At 34.3% G+C, this 25,139-nt stretch overlaps 1 protein-coding gene across 2 annotated transcripts in view; it reads left to right on the top strand.

The window, feature by feature from the left end:
• dve (SATB1_N and homeodomain domain-containing protein dve) overlaps positions 1-24,057 on the top strand; it is a 43,215-nt gene extending 19,158 nt beyond the window's left edge. For both annotated transcript variants that reach the window (XM_066402750.1, XM_066402751.1), the window contains 3 exons: positions 13,410-13,843; positions 18,706-19,512; positions 20,103-24,057. In XM_066402750.1, the coding sequence (XP_066258847.1) occupies positions 13,410-13,843; positions 18,706-19,512; positions 20,103-20,750 (1,889 nt within the window). In that variant the 3' untranslated portion in view covers positions 20,751-24,057. The remainder of the gene's footprint in view (positions 1-13,409; positions 13,844-18,705; positions 19,513-20,102) is intronic.
• Positions 24,058-25,139: the final 1,082 nt, after the last annotated feature.

Raw genomic sequence — 25,139 nt, forward strand, 5'->3', positions numbered from 1 at the left:
GCAGAGTGAACAGATGACAGTAAATGGAGCCATCCAACGGAGGTTTCCTTATTTCCTTTTCACGTAAAATATGGCGCATTTCAGGGGGTTTTGTGTCCTTCAAAATTCTTACGCTTACTTCATTAAGGATCCATTATTGAACTTATCAAAGGCCTGCGGCAACGAGGATTCCTAAGACTAATTTGTGTGTTTAAGGAGGGTGGTTTTTAAACGACTCCATTTACATTTTAATAAGTTGTAAGACGCATAGAGTCTAATCAACGGTTGAACTGACCTAATCCACCAGTGCGTGCTTATCTGTCCAAATGGGTCTTTCATCTTTTCTTTACCAGTCTAGACAAACAGGCCGCGAGCTTTATTCCACACTCCCGCCCGGATTTGGCCCCATGGCCGTCATCCGCAATCCGATAAACCTTATTTTTACGACACGTGCTAATATTCCAGGATCGGATTCGTGTTATTCAAAGGATGCCTCCTACGTTAGAATGTACCCACATTAATAATAGCCCGAGTAGCAATTTTTTTTATTTTAATTAAGCGAAGTTTCAATATTACTGTTGACTTTAAAAACAACGCAATTACTGTACTATACGGGGTTATTCAAAAGTCTAAAAACGACTTAATATCTTAAAAAGTATCATATACAAATTCAAGAAGATTAGTTCTATTACGTCCGATTCACTTATGATATGTCTGATTGCGAAGTTTTTGGATTCTGTTAACTGAAAATGTTTTTTATGAATAATGTCCTAGCTGCCTCCTACTGTTTTTGAGACGTTGGTATCTTATTTGACGGTCTGACCCTTTCATGATCTGCAACTGGGCAACGATTAGAGTAGAATAATACAGTTTGCACTGTCCAATATTAGTTGTGAACGATCTATCGAATTAAATTTTTTTTTTAAGTTTAAAAATTTGTTAAACTTTTTTAAATGATTGAGAATTTTCTTCTAAAACTAATTAAGGATAGTGCAAACTAAATTATTCTATCTCAAACCTTTAACAAGCAGCAGATCATGGAAGCGTGAAGAGTGTAGAATTTTAGGCCTCATTACCTTGAAAACGATAAAAGATAGGTACAGAGCAATCCTCGTAGGTAATACTTAGTATGGCGAGTGGAATCCAAAAAGGAAAATATTATTTTGCGTGAGTCGTTTTAAATAAGAAAGTTCGGGTATCAAAGGAAAAATGCGTAAGTTTGACAACATCACCTGCATTATCAGTAGATCATGCGTAGTAAACTTTAGTGTACCAAATTTCACGATTCTGTGTTTGATATTTTCTGAGATATTAGGCTGTATTTAAACTTTTAAATAACTTCGTACAGAAACTTTTACAGCGATAAATTTTGAATCAACGAAGGAATTTATAAAGAGCGTTTCTGCTAAAACATTGAAATATATACTTCAAAATTGGTATGCAAACATTCTAAAAATCTATTTGTCCTTATTACTCAATAAACTAGCTATAAATATAAAGTGTTATATAAAAGTTTTATTCCACTGCTGTAATAACAACTATTTTAACATCTTTAGAACTAATATTTAATATTAATAGAATTATAGTATGATTCAGTGTACGATTCCGTATATAAATTTAATACAATAAAATGTAAATATTACATTTTACTGTGTATAATGTAGTACTTACTAATTATGGGATGAAAAAAATAGGTGCTTTATACAAATCGTAATTTGCACATACTAGAATTCTAATTGAGCTAGTTTATTATATGCTAATTTCTAACAAACCCATTATGCAATGCATACATTGTATAAGCATATTGAACAAGTATAGTACAAAATAAATTACACTGTCGTTATAATGGACATCGCAAGAGCAATCAAAATAGTTATAAAATATAAAACTAGGATAAGAAATAACAAGTGGACTCATATTGTAAAAAAGTACAGAGGTGTATTAAGTGATATCTTAAAATACATATTATGACACTTACATATGCAAAATAAATACAAAATATTACCGTTAAACAGAGTAGTGTATTTTACTGAATTAAGATAGGTGAATGAAATGAATCCAGGAATACTCCATTTAGAAGGTACAGCTGTTAAAAAAATAAATATATATATATGTGTTGATATTTACTGATAAGTACGCAGCATCTACTTCTTTTCGAGATTTTCAATAATGAAACGGCCATATCGTTTCCGATATTTTGTTTCAGCAACTACTAAAAACCTATTTATTTGAATTATGTACCTTTATTGCATTAGTGAGCACCTTATAGCAATACCATTTATTTTTATAAGTGTTTCATTGCAAGTAAAATGATATTAAGTAAACTGAATATCATATAAGGAGAATAATAAAATTGTTATAAAACAGTTTTATAACTGTTATTACCTATACAGAACTGAAATTAGCTTTGGAAATGTTGTTTGTCTCCACTTTCATAAAAGATTCCTACATAAAAAAATCCTTGTAGGTTTGTTAAAGTTTATGCGTCAAAGTTGCTCCAGCCTGAACTAACCTGCATAGGAAAACCCTCCAAATCCCTCTCTGCCGAAATCTATTGTTTCTATTGAACTCCGCTTGGCCACGATTATAAACGACTGGCAATCATGAGGATTTTGTAGTTAGAGGGATTATGTTTAGTAATTAATTAAATCAACACACAATTTATCGAATCCCGATCCAACTCTGATTTTCTCAGGATATTGTGAAACTTACCTTACGGGACGGTCCTGGCTAAAAGTGGAAAGATCATCTGACAGGTGGGCTATAACGCTCAAATTCTCTTAGATTTATCTCTTTAACCAGTCGTCTCATAATTTGGTCTTTGCTCGCTAATTAAGATATGTCATGGTTTAATTAATTATGCGTTTGGAAGAAGCAGGAAGACTAACGATATTCCTTATCCTCATTCCTTTTCGTTTTCTGGGTTGAACAGAATAATGATGTTGTTGTTGAACAATTAAAACATTTTATTGATTCATTATTTAGTATAATAGCGGGTACGTTTAATGTGCTTGACACACATGTCGTAAGATGACAATATTTTCCTACGTATATTGACGCAAACAGTTTTTTATTAAATTAATTACCATAAACAAGTGTTACCTATTAACAGTAGATAATTTCTAGTCTTGTCTAAATAAGAAATTATCCCTCTTAGTTCACACAGACCCGCATTACTATCGCTATATCCAACTACTATACAGGGTGTCCCGGTTTGTGTCGGACAAATTAATATGGGAGATAAACCTCATCATTTTAAGCAAAAAAGTTCATATGAACATGGGTCGGATCTCGATCGGTAGCGAATTTACAGGGTGTTAAAAAAAAAAAAAAAGGTTTTTATTTTATTATGCTTGACCTACTGCAAATAGACTCTAGAAATTTTATATGCACATTAGGTAATAAGTGCTGCTTAAAACGAGAGTAAATTTCCTACAATTACTATATAGAATCCTGCATTTTCCAAAATCTCGATTCATAAAATCCTTTGAAAAAATTTGCTCGTGCGCCACTGGTGATTTTTTAAATATTTTTTAACTTCTCCCATCTACTACCTAAATTTTGTTTCTCTTAATTTTTGATCGTATTCTGTTTCATTTCTTCATAAATTAATAATTCATTTATAAATTCAGGCGGATTTACACACGTTAAGAAGCTCATATTATTTTAACACTTCATATTAGTTTAACTATCAAAATTACATTTTTTTACCACATTCGTCATTTGACATCTCAATTTGACATACTGATTTTCCATGGCAATAAGAATGCAAGGAGATCAGTCAATCGCAAAGCACTTCAAGTTGTTCATCAACAAATACGGGAAAATGGTAATGGATGAAGCTAATCGAAGGAAATTTTCTCTCGTTTTAAGCAGTACCTATTCCCTAATATGCATATAAAATTTAAAGGGCCTATCTGCAGTAAGTCCAGCACAATAAAATAAAAACCTTTTTTTTTTTTCTTAAATTTGATCATCCCGTAACTCCCCTACCGATCGAGATCCGACCCATGTTCATATGAAATTTTTTGCTTAAAATGATGAGGTCTATTTCCCATATTAATTTGTCCAAAACAAACCGGGACACCCTATAGATACTTACGTTTGCGACTACTTGCGTGCAGGCACTTACGGGAAATTAGAGTCACTTTCAAAAATTTATGAGTCTATTGGTAGCCACGTATATGATGTTCCAGCAATTTTTAGAAAATTTAACAGATAATCAAGAACAATTAAAGCACTTGTGCATTTAAAATGGAATATTTGCTTCTGCCAATTAAAAACTAAGGAACAACTGTATTACTTGTAACCGAATTAAATAAATGGATAAGCAGGAGCAGTTTGCTTCACAAAGTCATCAGTATTATCGATTGACAAATTATTGACCATTAATGTGTGTGTAAACATCGCTTTGGAATTAATTATTCATTCACTGATGAAGTGGGAGATTGAAGCAAATGCAAAGACTTCAACACTCCAATCGAGAAAGCCTTCTTCTCGAATTTACGTAGGCATTTAAACACGAAAAACTTTCTGACCTAAATAATGGTGAGGAGTTTTTAGCTAATTAAGTAAAAGTGGAAACTTCTGTAGCGGATTTTCAAACAAACAATGAGGACAGAAAAAAAAACAAAGAAAGACGAAAAGCTTATGCGAGAAGAGAACATGAGAAAGGAAAAATAATCTTGTCGAAAATGCTGGAACTACATTGACCATAGATATTAAGGCTAAATTACCAAGGTAAATAATGTTGATGTCAAGAACCGTATTCTATGTTTTTCCAGATTGATATCTGAATTTCTCGGTCTTGCACAAAAAACTGTGACGCTCTACTTAATTCTACCTTTCTCTCACAACTGTACATTCTCTACCTACGAAGCCTCAGTTTTTGACAAATTCACTTTCACAATGGCAAGTTTGAAAAGATTTTTATTAGGAATTTTGATAATTTGTTGCAATTCCATGATCTTACCCCTTTTTTTTTCAAATTCCTGTCGAGGTATGGTACGGGGTGTACCTGCATTGAAAAAGATCTTTCTGTGTTTTTAGTTAAGTCCTCCAATTTGCTTCCTAGGTACATTTCAGGCTTAAAGCAGGTACATTTCGGCATAAAAAAAAATGAAATTCAGGAGTGGGGTTGTGGGGTATAGTCAAAATTCCTAACAATCACGCGTGCCCCGTAGTGCCGCCCATGATTTTCTTGTATAAAAAATATTCCTTCGTTGATGATAATTGGTGTGCAAAATTTTAAAAAATGAGCTCACCCTAAACCGACCATTTTCAGTAATGAATAATTATAGCACCACTTTATTATCATCCTACTGGACTCGTACTCAACAGACCCAAGCAAATTATAAAATAGTCAATTTAAATTTTTTGTAATTTTTACAGAGATGTCTCATTCAAATTTGGACTTTAAGTTACTTTTCATCGTCCATAAAATCCTACATATCAATATGATTTTGAAACTTATAAAGCAGTAAAACATACGTACTCATCAAGCGAAGATTCGTGACCGCAGCCTGACCACCAAGAAATCACCCTGTAGGTTTTTGTTCGCCTGTTGATATTCAATGAAAATTTATCGTACAGTATACAAATTTGAATCCAATATCTCAGAACTGCGAGAGTTGTGAAATTAAAATATTAAAAAACACCAGTGCAAGAACACAATTTTTTCTGTAGATATCTCAAAAACCAAGCGCGTACCAATACTTGGAATTATAAAACGTATTTGCCCCAAAATAAGGTTTTTTATCGAATGTCTTATAGGTACGAACTGACTCATCCAACAAAAAAAAACACACTTTACGAGTCTGTGATGAAAATACGTTTTCTGAATGACTTCATTGAATCAAAATTGTATGCCACAGGAATAATCGGAGTACGCCAATGATCACTGCAGAGCCCTGTCCAGGTAACAAACAAAGACTGTTTGGCAACAAACAATAATCCTTAAGAAGAGGTGCTTTAAGAACGGGTTAGGAAAGTTTACGTCGGGAATTAATCTTGTATAGATGAAGCTTACTTCGGACACAGTAGTTATTATAGTTGGTCTTATTATTTAATAAGGTTGCAATATTGATCAGTGGAGCAGGAACAAAGGACCGGAAGGCAATATGAGCCCCAGTTAAGACGGTGGTCAGCCCTGCTGGATTAGAGCCAGTGGGATTAGCGGCTAGTGGACTATAGAGCGAGCGGTGAGCCGTGGGATTAGGTCTTGGTCCGGATCCCTGAGATTTGCCGGACGGAGTTGTTGTAGTCACTATCCAGGACCGGGCCCTTAAAGGTCTTCCTTCCTTAACGCCCCCTTGTTTATCAAATTAAATTCTGAATGTACAGATAGTAAACAATATAATCTATAGAGAGAAAGGAAAGAAAGTCGCCTTGGACACGGCAAACTTGCTCAAGTGGTAAAATCTTGTAGGAGTTTAAAAATCAATAAGGTAGGTACTTGGATTTAGTTTTGTTTTACATGATAATAACTAAATTATCTACTTCTGGGGTCATTGCTACTTCAACCAGATTATTCGTTTGGTTCTTATATAAATACTAATAATAATACCGACGGACAACAGTACTGCCATACTACGTAACAACTGCCTAACATATGGCTTGAAAGGCAAGTAACACAAAGCGAAATACATTGCTATTTTTTACTTAATTTTTCAATAAAGTTACCACTTTCAAGGGCGTTCTTAAAAGTTTTAGGTGAACTATCCCTTAACTATTTCTTCCAAGTTTAAAACATGCGGGGTAAAATTTGGGTTACAATTAACTTGCTGTTCTCCAGGATAAAAACGATGCAATTCCACAAACTTTGAACAACTTGCTTAACCGTGTGGTTGAGATTTAGCTGTTAATTAAGGCAAGTTAAAAACTGTTGTAAAAAATTACTTCACTGTCCATATAGTTAAATTTTGATTCGACGCTGTATTTTATATTTTCCATTTTCCTGTTATTGACTTCATTGCAAGGTTTTCACGTTTCCTTGAAACTTGGTTTATTTTATAGCTTAGTCTGTACTACTTATTTGTGGGCAATTACATGGTAATTAATTAAAACTATTTCTGTTGATATGAAATGGTATTTTGAGGCTTTGGTGAACTTAAAACATAGGATTTTTACTGGTCAGGGTGAAAGCCCGAGAGATAGGGCGCATTCGGAGGGAAGGAGATGAGGTGAACGAGCTGCGAAACAAGACTCTATATAGTCCAACCATATTACCTTATTAAAGCGAACTTATTTCACCGTACAAACCTAGATTACCTGAACTGGGTCTCTCGCAAAGCCACAAGCACACGCCAATCTACGATTAACCGCGTCTCTTTCTTCATTTGACGAGCTATCCAAAATACTTTAAAAATTATATTGACAATATACTAAAGAACTTGTATATTAAAGTTTTTTTGTAACTTTTATAGTTTTTGAGATAAGAGGATAATTCTACGGACCCTTGTATACATTTCGAAATTATTTAATCACGTGCGCAATTCGTCTTTCTCTTCTTGTCAGAAAAATGTTTAACATTTATATTTTTTAAATTTTCATTTCAAAGAGCGACAAATTTCATGTTGTTCGGTTGAAACTAGCCATATCTGTAGATTGAGGAGAAATATTAGGATAACGTCAGTCCTTCGTAACAGGTCGAAAGTGAAGCTACTCAGTTCGATATAAATCCTTCAAGGCAGGAGGCCGAAACAGTTTTCCGACGCAACTATCTACTGCGCGCCACGTACTATGTGGGACGTTTTCATTTAAAATATTCACGTATTAACGCATGCGCAGTTGCTCTAATTAGAAGTTGTAGTTTTTTAACTGTCACCTTCATTTTGTTTTATTATTTTTATATTAGTGACAATTATATGGCTCTCTTGCACGTTTCGGATTAATGTTCTCTTTCAAATGGTCTCATCAAAAAGTGAGGTTGCTATTTATAAAATAGAATATATACAGATGCGAGCAAAAAAATAGCGTCACCTATGCGCTCACAGCTTTAAGTTGAATATTTTTCTACCAGTTGAGATGAGTGAAATTATAAACACAACACGTTCTTTGAACACTTTTAAGAACTATCTACAAGTAATTTGACGTCGGTGTGTCGTATATTAAAGAAAATGTTGGAGAAAGTTACAAAAAAACACAAAATCGAAAAGTAGGTGACGCTATTTTTTTGCTCGTATCTGTATATATATATATATATTTATTTATTTATTTATTTATTTATTTATTTATTTATTAGTTAGAATTGGCACATTTAAAGATAAGTTTGACACATCCCAGTGATTTCTTTTGTTTGCTTGATTGAACCAATTTTAAGAACATTTATATCTAGCTGGGAAGTGATAAGTGAATAAAATGTACTGTTCAGACTTACTCCCGAAAGTATAATTACGATTTGATAATTCCTGTAGATAAGAAAGCAGGGTTTTCCTGAGTGCCGGCATTGTTATTCGGCAGTTCCGGTCCTGAGAACGCGGCTCGCAGCATCTGCATTGTCGTCCGAACTGGTCTTAATAAAAGGAAAATAAGTCGACCGACTTACAATACCTTAGAGGCCTTTGTTTGGCAGGGTGTGGGGCCTAAGCTCTCAACTAATCCTGAGAAGCGCCCGACCCCCGCCTTAGGCTAAAGCTCTGTAATATGCAGAAACCTTCTTAACCTAACAAGATTAGCATAGACAGGGCAGGCTAAAGGATCTAATTCCACGCGTGGGTTTATTAGTTGATGTTGGGGACTTGCTACTAACTGTCGACTTCACGCCACTTCCACTTGTCTTCTGAGGCGTTGTGGTTTTACCTATCCCATTCCAGAGGAATTCCAATTTACCCTCAGAGTTGCCATGTGCTGAAGAAAAAATAGCTACTACAATGCAACAAAAATAATTAAAAAATATAGAGAACAACATAATTAACTTCACTTTCTTATCTTACTAATGGAATCCAACGTCGCAGGTTGAGGACAATAAAAACACTTTATTCTTTACGAAAACATGTTTTGTGAACAATCTTTCGTCTGCTATTACGCCTTTTACGGCACTTTCCTGCTTTCCGCCCTGAAGAATACTGGATAAATAGTCGAAACTCCGGCCTCTCTTCTTATGAAGAGTAAGTTATCACCACCAACCAGTACTCAGTTTCCTATTTCTCTCATCTATACCCGACTTATTCTAAGAAATTTCCGTTTGAGATAATCGAAAAATTAAGGTATCTATGTAATATACAGTATAGACCAAAAGTTTCACCCCTTCTTTTCTAATATTCATATGTATCGAGATATTAAAGCAAAATTCGCTAGAGGCTTTCCCACACTCGATGGACCAGTAAATGATTTTCGAGAACCGTTTGAGATCATCGCTGGGAGGAAGTGGTCATGTAGGTAAGTTAAGGTCACTTTACGGTTTGCAATGTTCCTAAAAATTCCTTCAATTTTTATTACACGCATGCACATTTAGGATCAAAAATAAATTGCTGTAAGTAGCTGTAATAGGACTACAATTATCGCGCATTTCAAGCGAAGAATTTTCGCGGACTGATTTTTCACAAAATCAGAGGCGGAACAAATTTCCAAAACGCATAACTAGTTTTTGAAAAGTGTTTATTAAAATATGTTTTCATAGTTTTTGAAACATTATTCTTCACCACGCTGCTGAATTATTTTATTTAAAATGCACAATTTGTGAATTGGGAATGGAAGTAACTGAAATTCTATATAATTAGTGGCATGGCATGTCCATTGAAAATCTAATTTCTTTCTAAAAAGAATAAGTTAAATTAATTAAGATATTTCTGTTTTTATAGATTCAGAAAGGACCTTCTGTACGCCTCTGCTTTTTGATAAATTAAATGGCGAGTTCCAGGTGCAAGTGAGACAGTCACGTTAGCTATGAAAAAACCGTTTCGCTCTCACCTTAACCATTTTAATGTAATTGCGTAAAAATTACAGTAAAAAAGGAAAAAATTAATAGCCAAATAAGTGGTAGAAGAAGAAATGAGACAATTCCAAGTAAAATGTCTTTTTTATCTTGTTTCACAAAACACCCAAATCTACAATTCGTTTTAAAATCTCGAAAAGAGAAAATTTTTGGGGTGAAACTTGATGGTCTTCATTATATACACGGTGTTCCAGGCTGTATGAGCAATTTCCTAGATTTATATAGAACCCATTAAAACAAAACGACAAGTTCCTCTATTCATTTATCCTAGAGCCCCCTAGAGAGATATCGACCACTAAGGAGTACGAGCCGAAATCGGTTTTCCTTGAAAAATTTTGAGAGTATAGAGCACATAATTTAACGATTTAACTTTGATATTTTTATCGTTTACCCGGAAGTAGGTACTTTTGAATAATTGAGAGACGCTTCACTTACCCTTCTTTGAGACATCCTATACATTTTCCGATAATTTTAAAATATGCGCAACATGTCTTCCTAGAATTCTCATATTTCACTCTAATATTAAGAGATATTCACCAACTATGCACTGGTGAGACACTCTGTATGCATCAAACGCACTTTTCCGACGATAGTGAAGCCAGAGAACGTAAACTACAGTAGTAATATCTAGAAGACTGATACCGGGCTCCTGAATTTGATCCAAGTTCAAATAGGTATACATAGTGAACCCTTTGTTAACTGATCGGGTTTTAACCTAATTTGTAAATTTATTGCAACTCTGATTGATTGATTAAGGGTACGAATTTATGGGGAAACTAGGCTACTTGAAATCTCGATCGAGTAGGCACAATTTGCACATTTTTAACTGTTACTCGATAATTACCACTTCCAGGATTCAGTTAGAAGAATACTTCGAACAATAAAATTCGTTCGCTGTGATCGATTTTATTGGCCAGGTAGCTCAAAATGTTTAACTAACGAAATTGGTTGAACTGTTTGTCTCGGTTCGCTTTCATAAATAAGATATGCAGTTTGCCTTCCTTCTTCCACATAAGCAAGTTTCTTAACATTCTGATCTGGTCAAATTAATATTAAGGTTTGTTATGTAGTATGGATAAAACACCATAAATTTTCGGCCTATTTAACAAACGCGTGATGAGCTCAGAGTTCCACTTGCAAGTAACGTGTAGAAGGTAACGTTTAATTAGTGGTTTTAAAGCATTTGTAATCAGGTTAACATAACTCTGCAGCAGGATTATAGTCGAGTAATGTCTTAATTAAAGAAAGCTGTATTTTTGAATAAAATTCGGACGTCACTGGTATAGAGTTATGAGCTGGAGGATTTAAAATAGGTCCTCCGAATAACGCCACAAGGCTTGCTAAAACAAGGCCAAAGCGACTTACACAACACGGCTTATTTCTATCCATTTTCTTATTAGCTTAAGACTTGTTAGTCCAAAGTTTTAATTCTGGCAACTTAGAAAGAGTTGGCAGTCGGTAACAATGAGGAAGGGCTCCCATATAGTTTTAAGGGTCTTCGAACCCGCAATACTGTTTGTACTACAAGTCCTGTCTCTGCTCTGTTCTCGCACTAATACGATTTCACGGTGGATTTGTGATACTGATTTAAAACGGATGGCAGAAGATCTTTAAGATGTACTGAAAAAGCAGCTGAAATTTCTGTATGTTAAAACGGTTTCAATGTACTGGTAATTTATGGAAAAAGATAACCGATTAAAGTAATAACCAAGAGAATAATAATTACCCTTGGAATTAATTAAAACGCCCTAATCCTCTTTAATTTTCAGAGCGCCAATTACATCCTAATTGCATGCTTATCCTTCCAAGTTCTTTCTATTAATCTACCGAAAGATCTTTATCAGAACTCATAAAATTACAAGATACGGAACATGCAATACTTATTTCCCAATCCCGCAAAATGGCTAAAGATCACAGAAATTCAAAGCCACATATAGACACGAAGCTCACCAAGTATCGAAACAAGATCCTTTTGGAAGTCAATATAAGCAGAAAATAATAAAGCATAAGCTTTAGCTTACGGTTTAACCATAAGCAGGTATCGGATAAAATATAGAGCTGGAAGGCCATTTAATATAGAACAGGTTTCAAAAGAGGAAATCGCGACCAGTGGATTCCGCAGGATCAACGAGAAAAGCAGATAAACGTTTTGGGATTTGCCAGGCCTCTCTGGACAGGATTATCTCCCAACGCCACAGATTCCCTTGTCCAAGCTGATATATTCATTAGGTGTATGTCAAATATATTGGTTTTGGATTACAGGCGTACGCCGGAAAATTGGGAACTCATATAAGCATTATGTTCTTCAGCTTTTAATACAAGGCCAACTTATTTCCTCTTAAGTACCTACTTCAAAGGCAGACATTGAAAATGGAATTAGATTTATTGTTCACGTCTGAGAAATCACCTTAACATATGTATATTGCGTAACATTTAGTAACCTTAAGTAACATGTTCAACCTATAATCAGTTTTGTTTGGGTTAATGTGCTTTCATTAACTTAGACTAACTGGGACGGTCTACATAAAAATTTATACCGGGTGTCCAGACGAACCCTGGACATAGGAGATTAACTTTGGAAATCGGTTTTTATTTTTTGCTCTCGCACGAATTTATCCAATTGAAAAACTTTTACATGGAGGTCATAGTACTCAAGACCGGCCATTATTCCGCAATTTTTTCAATTCTGTAATTTGGAGGCGATTTGTCTCAAATCGCCTTCAACTTTGAAAATTTTGAATGTTCCGCGTAACCGTTCGAGGCCACAATTGGTCAGGGTCAAGATCAGAATTAAACAAACACGAAGTCGCCAATAACAAAAGAGTAAAAACCCCATGTCAAATGATTTTTTTTCTTTTTTGCTAATTCCAAAGCAATATTTAACTTATTGACGAGTTAATTCGGTGAAAAATCAATGGAAAACCTGAGGATAATTATCATGTGATCTGCTTTGACAGCTCCACGGTAAATAAACAAGTTTCTTATTAACCTAAGAGGATAACATAAAGACATAACCTATATCTTTTGTCTCACTCACTAGACAGAATATCTGTGGGAAATTTTAGATTAAATGCAAAACACACATTTCTCCTTATGATCATTTTTGAAAAATTGTATATACGGGTTTTGAAAATAAACTTATTTTTTATCAAGAAGCTTCTATTTATGAATTGTAAAGACCCAATTAATTTGTGTTTATTTAACACTAACATTGACTCTGACCAATCGTGGCCTCAAACTGTTACGCGGGACATTCAAATTTTTCAAAGTTGAAGACGGTTTGAGCAAAAACGGCTCTAGATGTGTTGTTGTGTGTAATGTGATGTTAATCTCCTGTGTCTAGGATTCGCCTGGACACCCGGTATAGGAATTCCACTAAAACAATTTAGCAGGTACATAAACACATGCAAGTTGTATTTAAACGTCACAGGTATACATTTACCCAACATTCTCGTAACAGCAAAAAAAATTAATTAGTATCCTTATTTTCTTGTAGGAAAATCAATTCCAGTCCACTGCATAGTAGAAGCAATTTCCGTACTAGAAGACAACCGCTTCCATCAAGGTGTGTGGAGGCGAAGGCCGATGGTTGAAACAGACACCTATGTCATCATCCCCATAGGAACCCCCTTCCACAACCTAGTACAAGCCGCCCTCTTCAGATTGGGCTACTCCTCCGAAAGTGCTGCTGCCGCCAAAGGCTCAGTACTGATAAAGAACTGGAAATCCCTGAATTTCGATCAGATTTCTGATGACCCTTTGGTCACTGTGGGGGACATTTTGAGTGAATTGTCCACAGTGGCTACATTGAGGATCCAGGTATTTCGGGGGAAGCCCGGGTCCTTGAACGACATCAAAGATAAGCTGCTGAGGTACTTGTTGCTGCAGTCTCATGGGATTTTGTTGTCATCTGGATGTCCTTTGGATGAGGTAATTGATTTGATTGTGACAATCTTGCCGAATAAATTACTGTGGGCCGGCAAGATTAATTTAGCAAAAAGTGAAATAGTGCTAATGTGAAGGAATTTTTTTTTCTCATCAAATACCCAAATGTCACCAATCAAGTAAACAATTAATTAGTGAATTTGCCATGAATATTTATAAATTAAGGAATGTTATTGGAATAGAAGTGTAATTTTCTCGTTTTCCTAAATATCATTAACTAACGAATAAGTTGTGTAAATGGTTTTAATCCGACGTGTTAAGTGCCTATACCCGTTTGATAGTCAATCAATTAAATATTATTATAGGACGCAAATAAAAAGGTCAAGATATGGTAGAAGTAGCTCATTAGACACAACTGAGAATTATCTGGAAGCGACATTATTTCTTTTCACAGGCTAAAGTCGTATTTCCGTTATTAATCATCCTGACCAACTGTCTTAGAGACATATTTTTGGCTCTGCATTCTGTGAAGCTCATAACGTAACTTCCTGTTACGGCTTAAGATAAGCTGCAATACAAACGAAATAAAGCTCCAGTTAAGTTAAGCTGATTGAAGATTTACGGCTTAACTATAAATAAAAACGTGGATTTCCGTCGATACAGGACATGGTCTCTGATATCAATTTTATGTGGTGCTTAACAACTTCTTTTCAATTAACATACTTATCTTCATGAACATATCTAGGTTAACCACATGCGTTTTGTAATATTTAAAGCGGAAAACTGAGAAAAATATTATACGATGAGCATGCAGGGAGTCCTCAAAAATGGACAAAATCATACCACCAAGGTCTTTAGGTCAAAATAGACAGATTTAACTTACATTACTTATATTCGAAAATTCTTGGATTTCCCGCTAGCGGCCTTCGATGTTTGATGAAATTAATTGTTTTTAATTAATGTAATTTACAACGCTTTGTTGTAGATATATTATACAATTTTGGTATATATATTTATGGTTTTTCAAAAGGACAACGATACTCTTTTACAGTATTTCATAATAATTACCATATCTCTCTGTTTGGGCTTTTAAATGATGGAAGCGAAAAATAATTTAAAAGCAACCCTTTACTGGAAAAAAAATTAAATTGCATTATTAAAATATTTTTTTACCAACCCCAATTAATCCGAATTTTGCCCAAATTGAACAAAGAGTATTTCAAATAAACTAAGTTAGGAACTGTGTCAGGTTGCTCGAGATCTACAGGGTATAACATATTATTACCAAGATATTTTTAGAAACGATAGTTCGTGCAAAACAATAAAAAAAATGCTAATAGACACATGGTTAAAAACGCACCATTTTCGATATACAGGGTGGCACATTTTCAACTTTTTATTATTTTGTTTTCGTTTAGATGTATTTTTATTTTTTTTTAAATTGATTAAATGTTACAAATTACTTCAGAAAGTGGATAACTGAGACGCACGATTATACTTTATTTCCTCACTTCTTTTAAATTCTTGATTTGCATGGATAGATATTTTTTGCAAATTCTACGAAACGGTGAAAGATACGAAAATACTTCAAGAGTCCAAAAAACTAAACAATTAAGGAGGAATTAAAATTTAGTATCAGAGTTCATACAGGGTTTTCCATAAATATATACAAAAGATAAAATAGTACATGAGCCACGTATGAAATTTCAAAACATTAACTCAAAGTATACATGAGAAAAACACAAAATATGAGAAAACATGTGAAACGTTACCACCCTGTATATGGGAAATGAATTTTGACAGTTTTAGTTTGATTTTTGACCATATTAGTATTTTTTTATTATTTTGCAGAGTACTATCGCCCCTTGAAATATCCCCATGATGATATGTTACACCCTGTATATGGGAAAATTGAAGTTGTTGATAATAAAAAATTGACCAATTTGGCAAAATAAACTCAGACGGTTTAGAAATACGTTAGTATTTTTCTCTCCTTGTATATTTTTCTGGGACGCTCTATAATAAAGCCCGTCCTTACATGTCTACGAACCGATGAATGATAATGACCGTATATTTAAATATCCGTGGACAAAATAAATTTTCTCCAAAATGCAATAAAAGAACTAAGTATGTTATATTCCCAAATAATCTGCAACTGAACTCGCTAACGCAGGCTTATAATTCATACCTTTTCACTTGATTATGACTGAGGATGACATAAATGGGTTCTACCCAATTATATAAATGGGCATTGAGTAATTTCAAGCTTTTGGAAACATCTGAATAGCATTGATGTGCTATATTGGTAGCTGCAGGCACATAAGAATTGATTATGTATGTAGGTGCCCCATACCTTTCTACCAATTTAAAACGTTTTTAAATACATATAAACACTACTTAAAGAGAGATTGTAATCTTGAAGAGTCTTTCTTTTACACTTGTACGAGCATTAGCGTGTTAAGGAATAGTCAGCAGTTGCAAAATAAAAAGATCTTGTACTCCAATCTTCAAGACATGCAATTAAATCGACACATCGTTTTAATTAAGTAACCATAGTTTAATTCCAAGCTTCCGTAAGCAGCAGATATTCGATTGTGTTAAGCCAAAGCCAATTAATACCATATAATTTCATGTTCTTCGAGGTAATAACAACATTTTGAATATGAATATTACGTGCATCGTGTTGTTTTATACAATGTTTAAGATTAGGGCCTGGAAGCTTAGAATTCGTTGTATAAACACGCATCTGAAGATTGAACCGCAAATGTTTCAGTTTATTTTTATTCATTTAATTGGCTGCCAGCAAGAAAAGTTTTGTGTAAGTTATGGTATTTATCCCCTCATAAATTACCGATCAAAAACTAGAAGCTCGACACCATCGCCCATGTAAAACGATGCTAATTAACTAATTTACCCATCAAAAGACAGAAAGTAGCGGCCTAAAACCTTCGATATTCCTATAAAATTTTTAAACGCGTATATATTATTCTAATGCTAATTAGATGTTAGTCCTGATACCAGATTCGACTCAACAATACTTAAATCTGATGTCTAAGACAATGCCGAGCTCTCAAACGTGAACAGGACCGCATTCAATAATTTTCTGTTTCGTCGTGGACCTTTTGACGCTTTTTGCATCTAAGTGTGGAGTAATGCTTTTTAATTATTTTTCCCAGTGGAAGACAATTACGCAATTTTTTTATCAATGTTGAAATACGGTGTGTCCCAACATGGTCCTACGTGTTGAAGGTCTAATTTCGAAAAGTCGGTAAAAATAGATAGGAATGAGAAAGGGGTAAACATTCACGCAAAACACCGCCTTTCACACGATTTGCAACACATTATCACGCAGTTCGAGATTCATTTTGCTAGAAGAAATACACAGCAGAATTTAAAATGCAGAATATCACATTTGTTGATTCTCCAAAAAACGGTAAGAGATCATGCGAGACTCCCATAAAATTCTTCAAAACTTTTCCTATTTAATTGACTCTGCGTCTCCTATGGCATGATAGAACAAATTGGATAAATGTGCTGGTATGTACAGGGTGTTTGCCGTAAGCGGGTCATTGGATCAACCTCTCTTATTATTCAACATTTATAAAAAAGAAAATTGTCCTCCATCAACTAAAAACAAGTGAAAATCAATTATCAAAAATATTGGGAAAAAAACTAATTTTCGATTATTTTCAAAATTTTTGATTAATCGGAAATTACGTCATCAAGAAATTTCGGCTTTATCGGGATTATTTTTTACGATTCCGATGCAGTGTTTTTTCATGGTTTCAAAACTCTTGAGGCTGTGCTGATATAGGTACATCCGGATATATGCCATAAATCCCCGAAAAGATGTCTTAAGGTACATATTTTCCGTTTTATGGGCTTAGGTGACATGCCCTGGACCTAATGTTTCAGTTTGACTTACTTTGCGTTAGAACTGTGAATCCGGAATACTAGTGACACCGATTTGTTTTCACTTTTTTAGGTGTGGGTTCAGGTTTGCGTACTCAGCCATAAAAATTTAGCAAAACTAGTTTGTAATTTTGTATTCTGAAGCGACACGTTTATTGTGTATTCTCTCTTTCATATAAGTACAAGGTGTCCGGAAATCACGTGCATATATTTTTAGCAAATCTTGTTTTATTATAAAATCAGTACCATCGTCAGTGGCGTAGAATTAAGATGGAGGAACTGGGCGCCCATTTTGTGCTTTTTAAAAATAAGAAACGAAAAGCGGCACAATGTGCATTTTGACTTAAAAAAATCTCGGTTTTGGGGAAACCGCATCGAGAAGGAAAAGCACATTTTCAATTCTTGACTCGGCGCCACGGATAACAATACAAATTCTCTGATATCGGAAACGGGTTTGTGTAGTAAAGTAATAATAAAAAAAACCGAAGTCATATCTTCATAGTGCCCTCAAGAAGCATTTCCGAATACACGTTCATATGATTTTTTTCTTATTTTTACCCAAATAACTACCTTTCCAGCAGTAAGAATAAATGAAAATTTTAGCTTTCCGTGAAACACAAGTCTCTGTTCTAAAATGTTATCGACCAAAATGTTACAGCTACCGCCCTGAATTTAACAAGGTTATGAATTACATCTTAAGAATTAGACGGCAATGAATGTATTAAGGGTGCAGAGAATAGCAGTAACCTCGCTTTTAATAAGATTATGTAGCATTATTTCATGGAATTAATAAGATCAAAATCCTTCTGCATGGCACAGAGCACGCCAGCTTGATCTCCGAAACCCTACTTCGCGATTATATCGTCGTTTATTCTGTTTTTCAATCGTGAGAATAAAACAGTCTCAAAATTCAGGAAGGGGTGTTGTTAAGACTTTACAGGGTTCATTTTTGTATTTAATGGTACTTTTGTGAACCAATGGCATGTTGTTTCCAGATGATCCTGTCTCAGATTTGCCGAAGCGGATTAGCGTCTGCGAGCTGCCCAGAAATACCCGAGGAGACCAGGCGTAAATTCGACCTGTGGTGGTCCACCCAAGTGAACTCGCAAATGCCACCCAGTAGATCGCAGTTCATTCCTACCTACCCCACCCAGTATTCAGTTCCTTCCCAACCAACTCCCCCTATGGATAGAACTATTTCGGAGTCCCATCCGGCTATGCAAACAGTTCACAACCAATTTCCTACCCAGAAAACTCGGATGCGGACCAGTTTTGATCCGGAATTGGAACTACCTAAGTTGCAAAGGTGGTTTACTGAGAACCAGCATCCTAGCCGACAACAAATACAACAATATGTAAAAGAGCTGAATAATCTTGAATCCCGACGTGGTCGGAAGCCTCTGGATATTAACAATGTAGTCTATTGGTTCAAAAACGCCCGGGCAGCCCAAAAGAGAGCGGAAGTTCGAAACATCAACCCCAATTTGCATTTGTCCGTCAATGGCTTCACTAGCCCTAGTCCAACAAATGGGGGATTTCTCTTGGGAGATAGCTATCTGAACTCAGAAAGGCTCTCAGATCCCAGATTAAAAAACAGTATTCCAAGGAGAGGCCCTCAGAACTCTCATACGTCCGATGAGTTTTCTAATGTGGGATCAGATATGGAAGATGATGATTTGGGTGAAGACCAATCTCCAAGCCCTTCAGTTCCTTTATCGTTGACCACCCATAGGAAGTCGGAATCTAGGGGAGGCAGTCCTAAAACTGTGACATCAGCAGCTTCACCAAATCCAGATATTCAAGTAGGTAAATGACAGTAAAGCTCGAGTTGCATCTGAGTTCATGCTATTGTAGACAATTTTTAATGATCAGATGCGACCCAAGCTTGTTTAAATATGATCCAACCCAAGTAACGATTTTAAGTGTGTTAATTAGCGTTCAATTACTTTGAAAGTAGTTTTAGAAAGATAAATAATTATAAATTTGGTTAATTGATAGTGTTTACACATTAGGCTTCTTGTCTCTTGGAAAACTCATAAAAAGCCCATTTTAGGCCTCCTTGAGGAGGATGGGGGGGGGGGGGGGGGGTTGGAGGTTGCTTTTACAATTTAACTCGTTGCTTGATACCCTCAGTATTATTTTTTTTTCGTAAAATAGTATTCCACCTAAAAGTAGGTATTCTTCAAATCCATTCTTCTTCAAATTTGTCTCGCGTACAGCTTTGTTCATTGCGCCCAAAATTTCAAAAATTACGGAAGATATTTCAATTTAGAACAACGTAAGATTCTCTGTACATTTTTATACATTTTATATTTTGTACACTGTACATTTTATATTGTTATTTGGGATTATCCCTAGGTGAATAAACTTAAACGTGTTAATTTGATTTCAGATTGAAAACTGCAAGGAAGAACCCAAAGAGGAGCCAGTAAATTACTCATCTGGCGACCATATGAATAACAACAAAATAATCTACAAAGACGAAACCGATCGAGAAACCGAAGATGAGAGCAAAAGTCACTATGATGACACCGTCACGTCTCCAAGTAGGTCAATTCGCCACCGTTTATCCCCCGATATGAACAATCATCTGATGCCAAGAAGCCATGAAAGCTTAGAACAAATGGCTGCTTCGGGGTTCCCCTTGGTACCCAATACCATGTTCAGCCACAACATTATGTACATGAGCCAGTATATCCCTAGTCTCGCACATTCAGTACCTTCAAGCTGTTCTGGCGCCTTAAACATGTCAAGTTTGACCGTTGATGAGCGACGCAAAAGAAACAGGACATTCATTGATCCTGTTACGGAGGTGCCGCGTTTAGAACAATGGTTCTCCCTTAATACTCACCCTTCTCATAATTTAATTATCAAGTACACAGAGGAGCTCAATTGTATGGCCTACAGACAAAAGTTTCCTCGATTGGAACCAAAGAATGTACAGTTCTGGTTTAAAAACAGAAGGGCCAAATGTAAGAGACTAAAGATGTCTCTTTATGATGGTCAACCCGGTCAGTATCACCACAGTGATCGAGACTAAAAATTTTTTAATGCAATTTTAGTGGGTTAAAATTCACAGGCCTATAGGGAATTTCCAAAAATATGGTGGGAAACTCATTTCGAAAAAATTGTTCAAAAATTTTTCGAAATCGCGTCATTATGGAGAAATTTACATATTATCGAGTTGTTGTTTTTAAATTTTGATACTTTTTTTTTTCAACAAGCTCTTAATTATTTGTTGCAGTTTTTCAAATATTTTTATTTTAATATTAACGCAACATGAACTGTGGCATGATGCTGAAACCTTAATAGTAGGCGCCATAGAACCAACGAAATCGCTTCCTACTATAATAATACATGAAACGTTGCACATGTTTAACCTACTGGGATGATTTCAGCATTATGCCTTAGTTCATGCGTAGCATAGGGGTGCTAATATTAAAATGCAAATATAATATTAAAATGCAAATTTGTCGATGATCACGTCGTTTTCGGCTTAATCGAAATTTATTTTAAAAAAGTTCACTTTTAAATCCATAACTTTCAACATATTGGCGATAAATGTAGGAGAACGGATAGATAAAAAACATCGAAAATACTTTTGAACCCTAATATATACAGGGTTTGTCGAAAGAATTTGAACAGTCAAGTCCAGTAATGGAAAATATTAGGTGTCTAGGTACTTCTCGATACAACTTATATAAAATTCGAATGTGCAACGTTGTGAAATCTACAGATTCTTCAATACACATATCAATTTGATTTTTTTTTTGGAATGAGATACCCGTCTTTATTCATTCTTAATACTAAAATTTTGATGGGTTTTTCCCTAGAATGTTAAATTTTTCATTTAATGGGTTATGGAGATTTGGCCCTTAAAAGGACCAAAACCGTCATATATTTGTCAAAGTTCATATCTAGAGGCTGTGGTTCTTTTCACAAACCCTATATATACAGCCTGTCTTAGATAAGGATGAACAGCATGGGAATCTCGGAAACGGTAATATATACAAAATAGTTTAAATTAGGAAAAAGTTGCGCAATCTAAAGCAAATTGATAATTTGTTTTTATACCGGCTAAAATCCGAATGGTTACGAAGATATTCGGAAAAAAGCGAATTTGGTGGTTTTAGTTTTTTGTAAATAACCCTTGTACAGTTACAGTTAGAGGAATAAAAGTTTTACGTTATTAAGACACTTTTTTGAGAACTTTTTAGCAGTGTTGCCAGTTTTCTTGTTAAATTCTTAATTTTGGAGATAAATTGTTAAACTTTTGATTTTCATAGGGATGGGATATTGAATATTTACATTTTTAAAAGCGTCATAAAATTTCTTTTTCAGCCATGTATTACATGTATTGGTATTTTTCTCGGAAATTTTGAACCATAATTATGCAAACGTCAAGTCAATTTAAGGTTAAAACATTTTTGACGTTTCCATAGCGTTTATTTATTTAATATATACCATTACTATAGGTCCAAATTATAGCCGACTTATTAAAAAACGTTTTAATGGCTATTACTTATAGAGTTTCTGAGAAAAATTACCAGTTGTAATACATAGCTGAAAAGGACATTTTATGACGATTGTATAAATGTAAATATGCGATATCGTGTCCATATAAAAATCAAAAGTTTAACTATCTCCAAAAATTAAGGATTTAACAAGAAAACTGACAACACTGCCAAGAAGTTCTCAAAAAAGTAGTTTAATAGTGTAAAACTTTTATTCCTCTAACTGTGACCGTATAAGGGTTATTCGCAAAAAACCAAAACCGCCAAATTCGTTTTTTTCCGAATATCTTCGTAACCATTCGGATTTTAGCCGGTATAAAAACAAATTATCAATTTACTTTAAATTGCGCAACTTTTTCCTAATTTAAACCACTTTGTATCTATTACTGTTTCAGAGATCCCCATGCTGTTCATCCAAATCTAAGACAGACTGTATACAGCATTTTTCATTTTATTTTTATTTTTGATTTTTGCATTTCTCTCACTCCAAATTTTTACAATGAAGTAATCCTGGCCACTTTTATTGATTTTTTATTTCTGATTACAATAACGTATTTTTCACGATTTTATGTAATTTTCTTATTTTCTATCTTGCCTTTTTATTCTTTTTCCATTGCTTTTCCAACTTTGTCCGTTTCCTTTAAGTTCCATCTTCGAATCCATAAATTATAGATTTCATATAAAATATATAAAATCAATCATGCTTCTGTTGTATTTCTTTTATTTTCCGAGATGAGGTGTTTCTCCAATGGTAAATGGGTCGGCACGTACTAATATTGGTAATAACTGATTTGGTATAGGTTGAAGGCCTGTGAATCTATTTGACTTTATCCAAAACGTGATTTTTACCAAATCTTTTAAAATGATAACTTTAGACAATAATTTAAACTAGTTTTTGAAGCCAGTCTCAGTTTCCAAGTTAATGTTGTAAGCCATATGCTGATTCCTTTATGAAGCCTACACTAATGCACTAATTTATATTGATTTGAGTTACAAATTTCTAATGCCAAAATATCTCATTGTGCATTCTTAATTAAGACATTCAGCCAACAGCTTATTAACTATTCAGTCACTATTTAAGATACCTACATGTCTGTCGATTTAAATATAGAGGTCTTCATACCTGTTAAATTTAATTTTAGTGTTTTAAAGTAGTGTTGCGCATTGCTCAATTATTAATATTTATTTTCAATGATACTTAGGTTCAATCCGTTGTACAACTCTACTTGCTGAAATGAAATATTTGTACTGACTTTGATACTACAAAATACCAAAGATTTTTAGGCATATACCACAAGGCGATGATCAGGCTTAGGTACTAAAATTTCCTCTAGTTATATCAAGATATAGATTATTTATTTATTTTTCAAAGTATATTTAAACAAAAAAAATTTAGTTTTCGGTTAGCTAAAAGCTATTAAAAAGGCAATGTAACCTCAGAATTCTCAATAAAACCTAATAAATGAGAATCTTATTTTTATTAAGGGTGTGGCAAGAATGTTTTAAAATTTACAAGGATCCTTACATTTATCAAATGCCATAAAAAGCGTCAAGTCAGCTTTATGTACTTAAGTACTTGTAAATATGTACGTTTATATTTAAACATCAGAAATGGTGTTATGTGAAAAAGTTATTTTTCACACTTGGTGGAAAAAATGTTGCTCACATGACCCGATTTTTAGCAGCCTGTTGTATATCCGATATATCAAAATACTATAGGTGTTACTGTAATTGTGAATAAAGTGATGTGTGATAAGCCGTAAGATCCTTTTTGTTATGTTGTTTTGTTTTTAAGTTTAATGTTAATTAGTGTAAAAAATAAATTATAGGTTTAAGTTTTGATTGTATTTCATTTTATTTCCCTGTGATCAGCCGAAAAAAGAGAAAATTGGTTAGAAATATTTAAAAAAATACTGATAAATAAGAGCTTCTCCGATTAATTTCCAGACTCAAGTAGTTATGATCATGATGTTTTACTGGTGCAGTTTAATATCACTCATTTTATTTCTCGATAGGTTACAAACTTCATAAAAACAGCAACAACCTTAAATGCTGACATCGTAACCACTAATGACGAGATCGGATGCCTACTCCTGTGCGGTAATTTGGCCGGCAAAATATGTTACAAAACGACATAACGAAACTAGGACAGTAAAAAACAATCGGATATATTATCGCATTAAATGTGCAGCATGGTGCGGGTGCCCGAATCCGCCATAAATTGAATCACAAATTTGACCTTAAGATGAGGTACGTTTACACGGCTTGCTTACAAACCAAACAATCGTATTTATGTACAAACGAGTCCCAAAATAATATCTCATGAAACAAGTAATTTTAATACTAAGTAAAGGATATGTATATAAACCTAAAGCAGCCACATCCAGAGTCTAAGGCCGTGTCTTGTAAGTGGATTTCCCGCAAACCGTACTTTGCACTCAGTTCGGATAAGCCCTTTAGAGCCTTTATCCAAAGTCAATAGATGATGATTTTAATTTTAAATGGCTCTCGTTTCGATATTCGATAAGGAGCTTGTTTCGCTAATTTTATTCCAAATTATGATGTTAATCTCAGGCTTAACCTTTAGATTTTTTTAATGTCGGTCTGAGTTCTGTTGTGTTAAGGATTTTTCTTTTATTCGACTGGAAGTTAAAAACCATTAAATAAATTAAAGTCTCTCGTCAATTTTCGCGATTTCGATGATGATTTATGTATTTTTCTAATTTGTGCAGTTGTGTGTGCGTTATTAAAAATGTTCTGTGAAATATAGATGTACAGGGTGGCCCATTTAAGGACGCCTATTCCAATACATCATAATCTATGAGTTCTTCAATCTGATAGAAGTAAGCTTATTTAATGTTTTTATATAAATTCAGATGTTCCAGTTTTTATTCTCATTCCTTTTAGAGGGAATC

This window comes from Euwallacea similis, chromosome 27 (genome assembly GCF_039881205.1).
Source record: "Euwallacea similis isolate ESF13 chromosome 27, ESF131.1, whole genome shotgun sequence".
NCBI lineage: Eukaryota > Metazoa > Arthropoda > Insecta > Coleoptera > Curculionidae > Euwallacea > Euwallacea similis.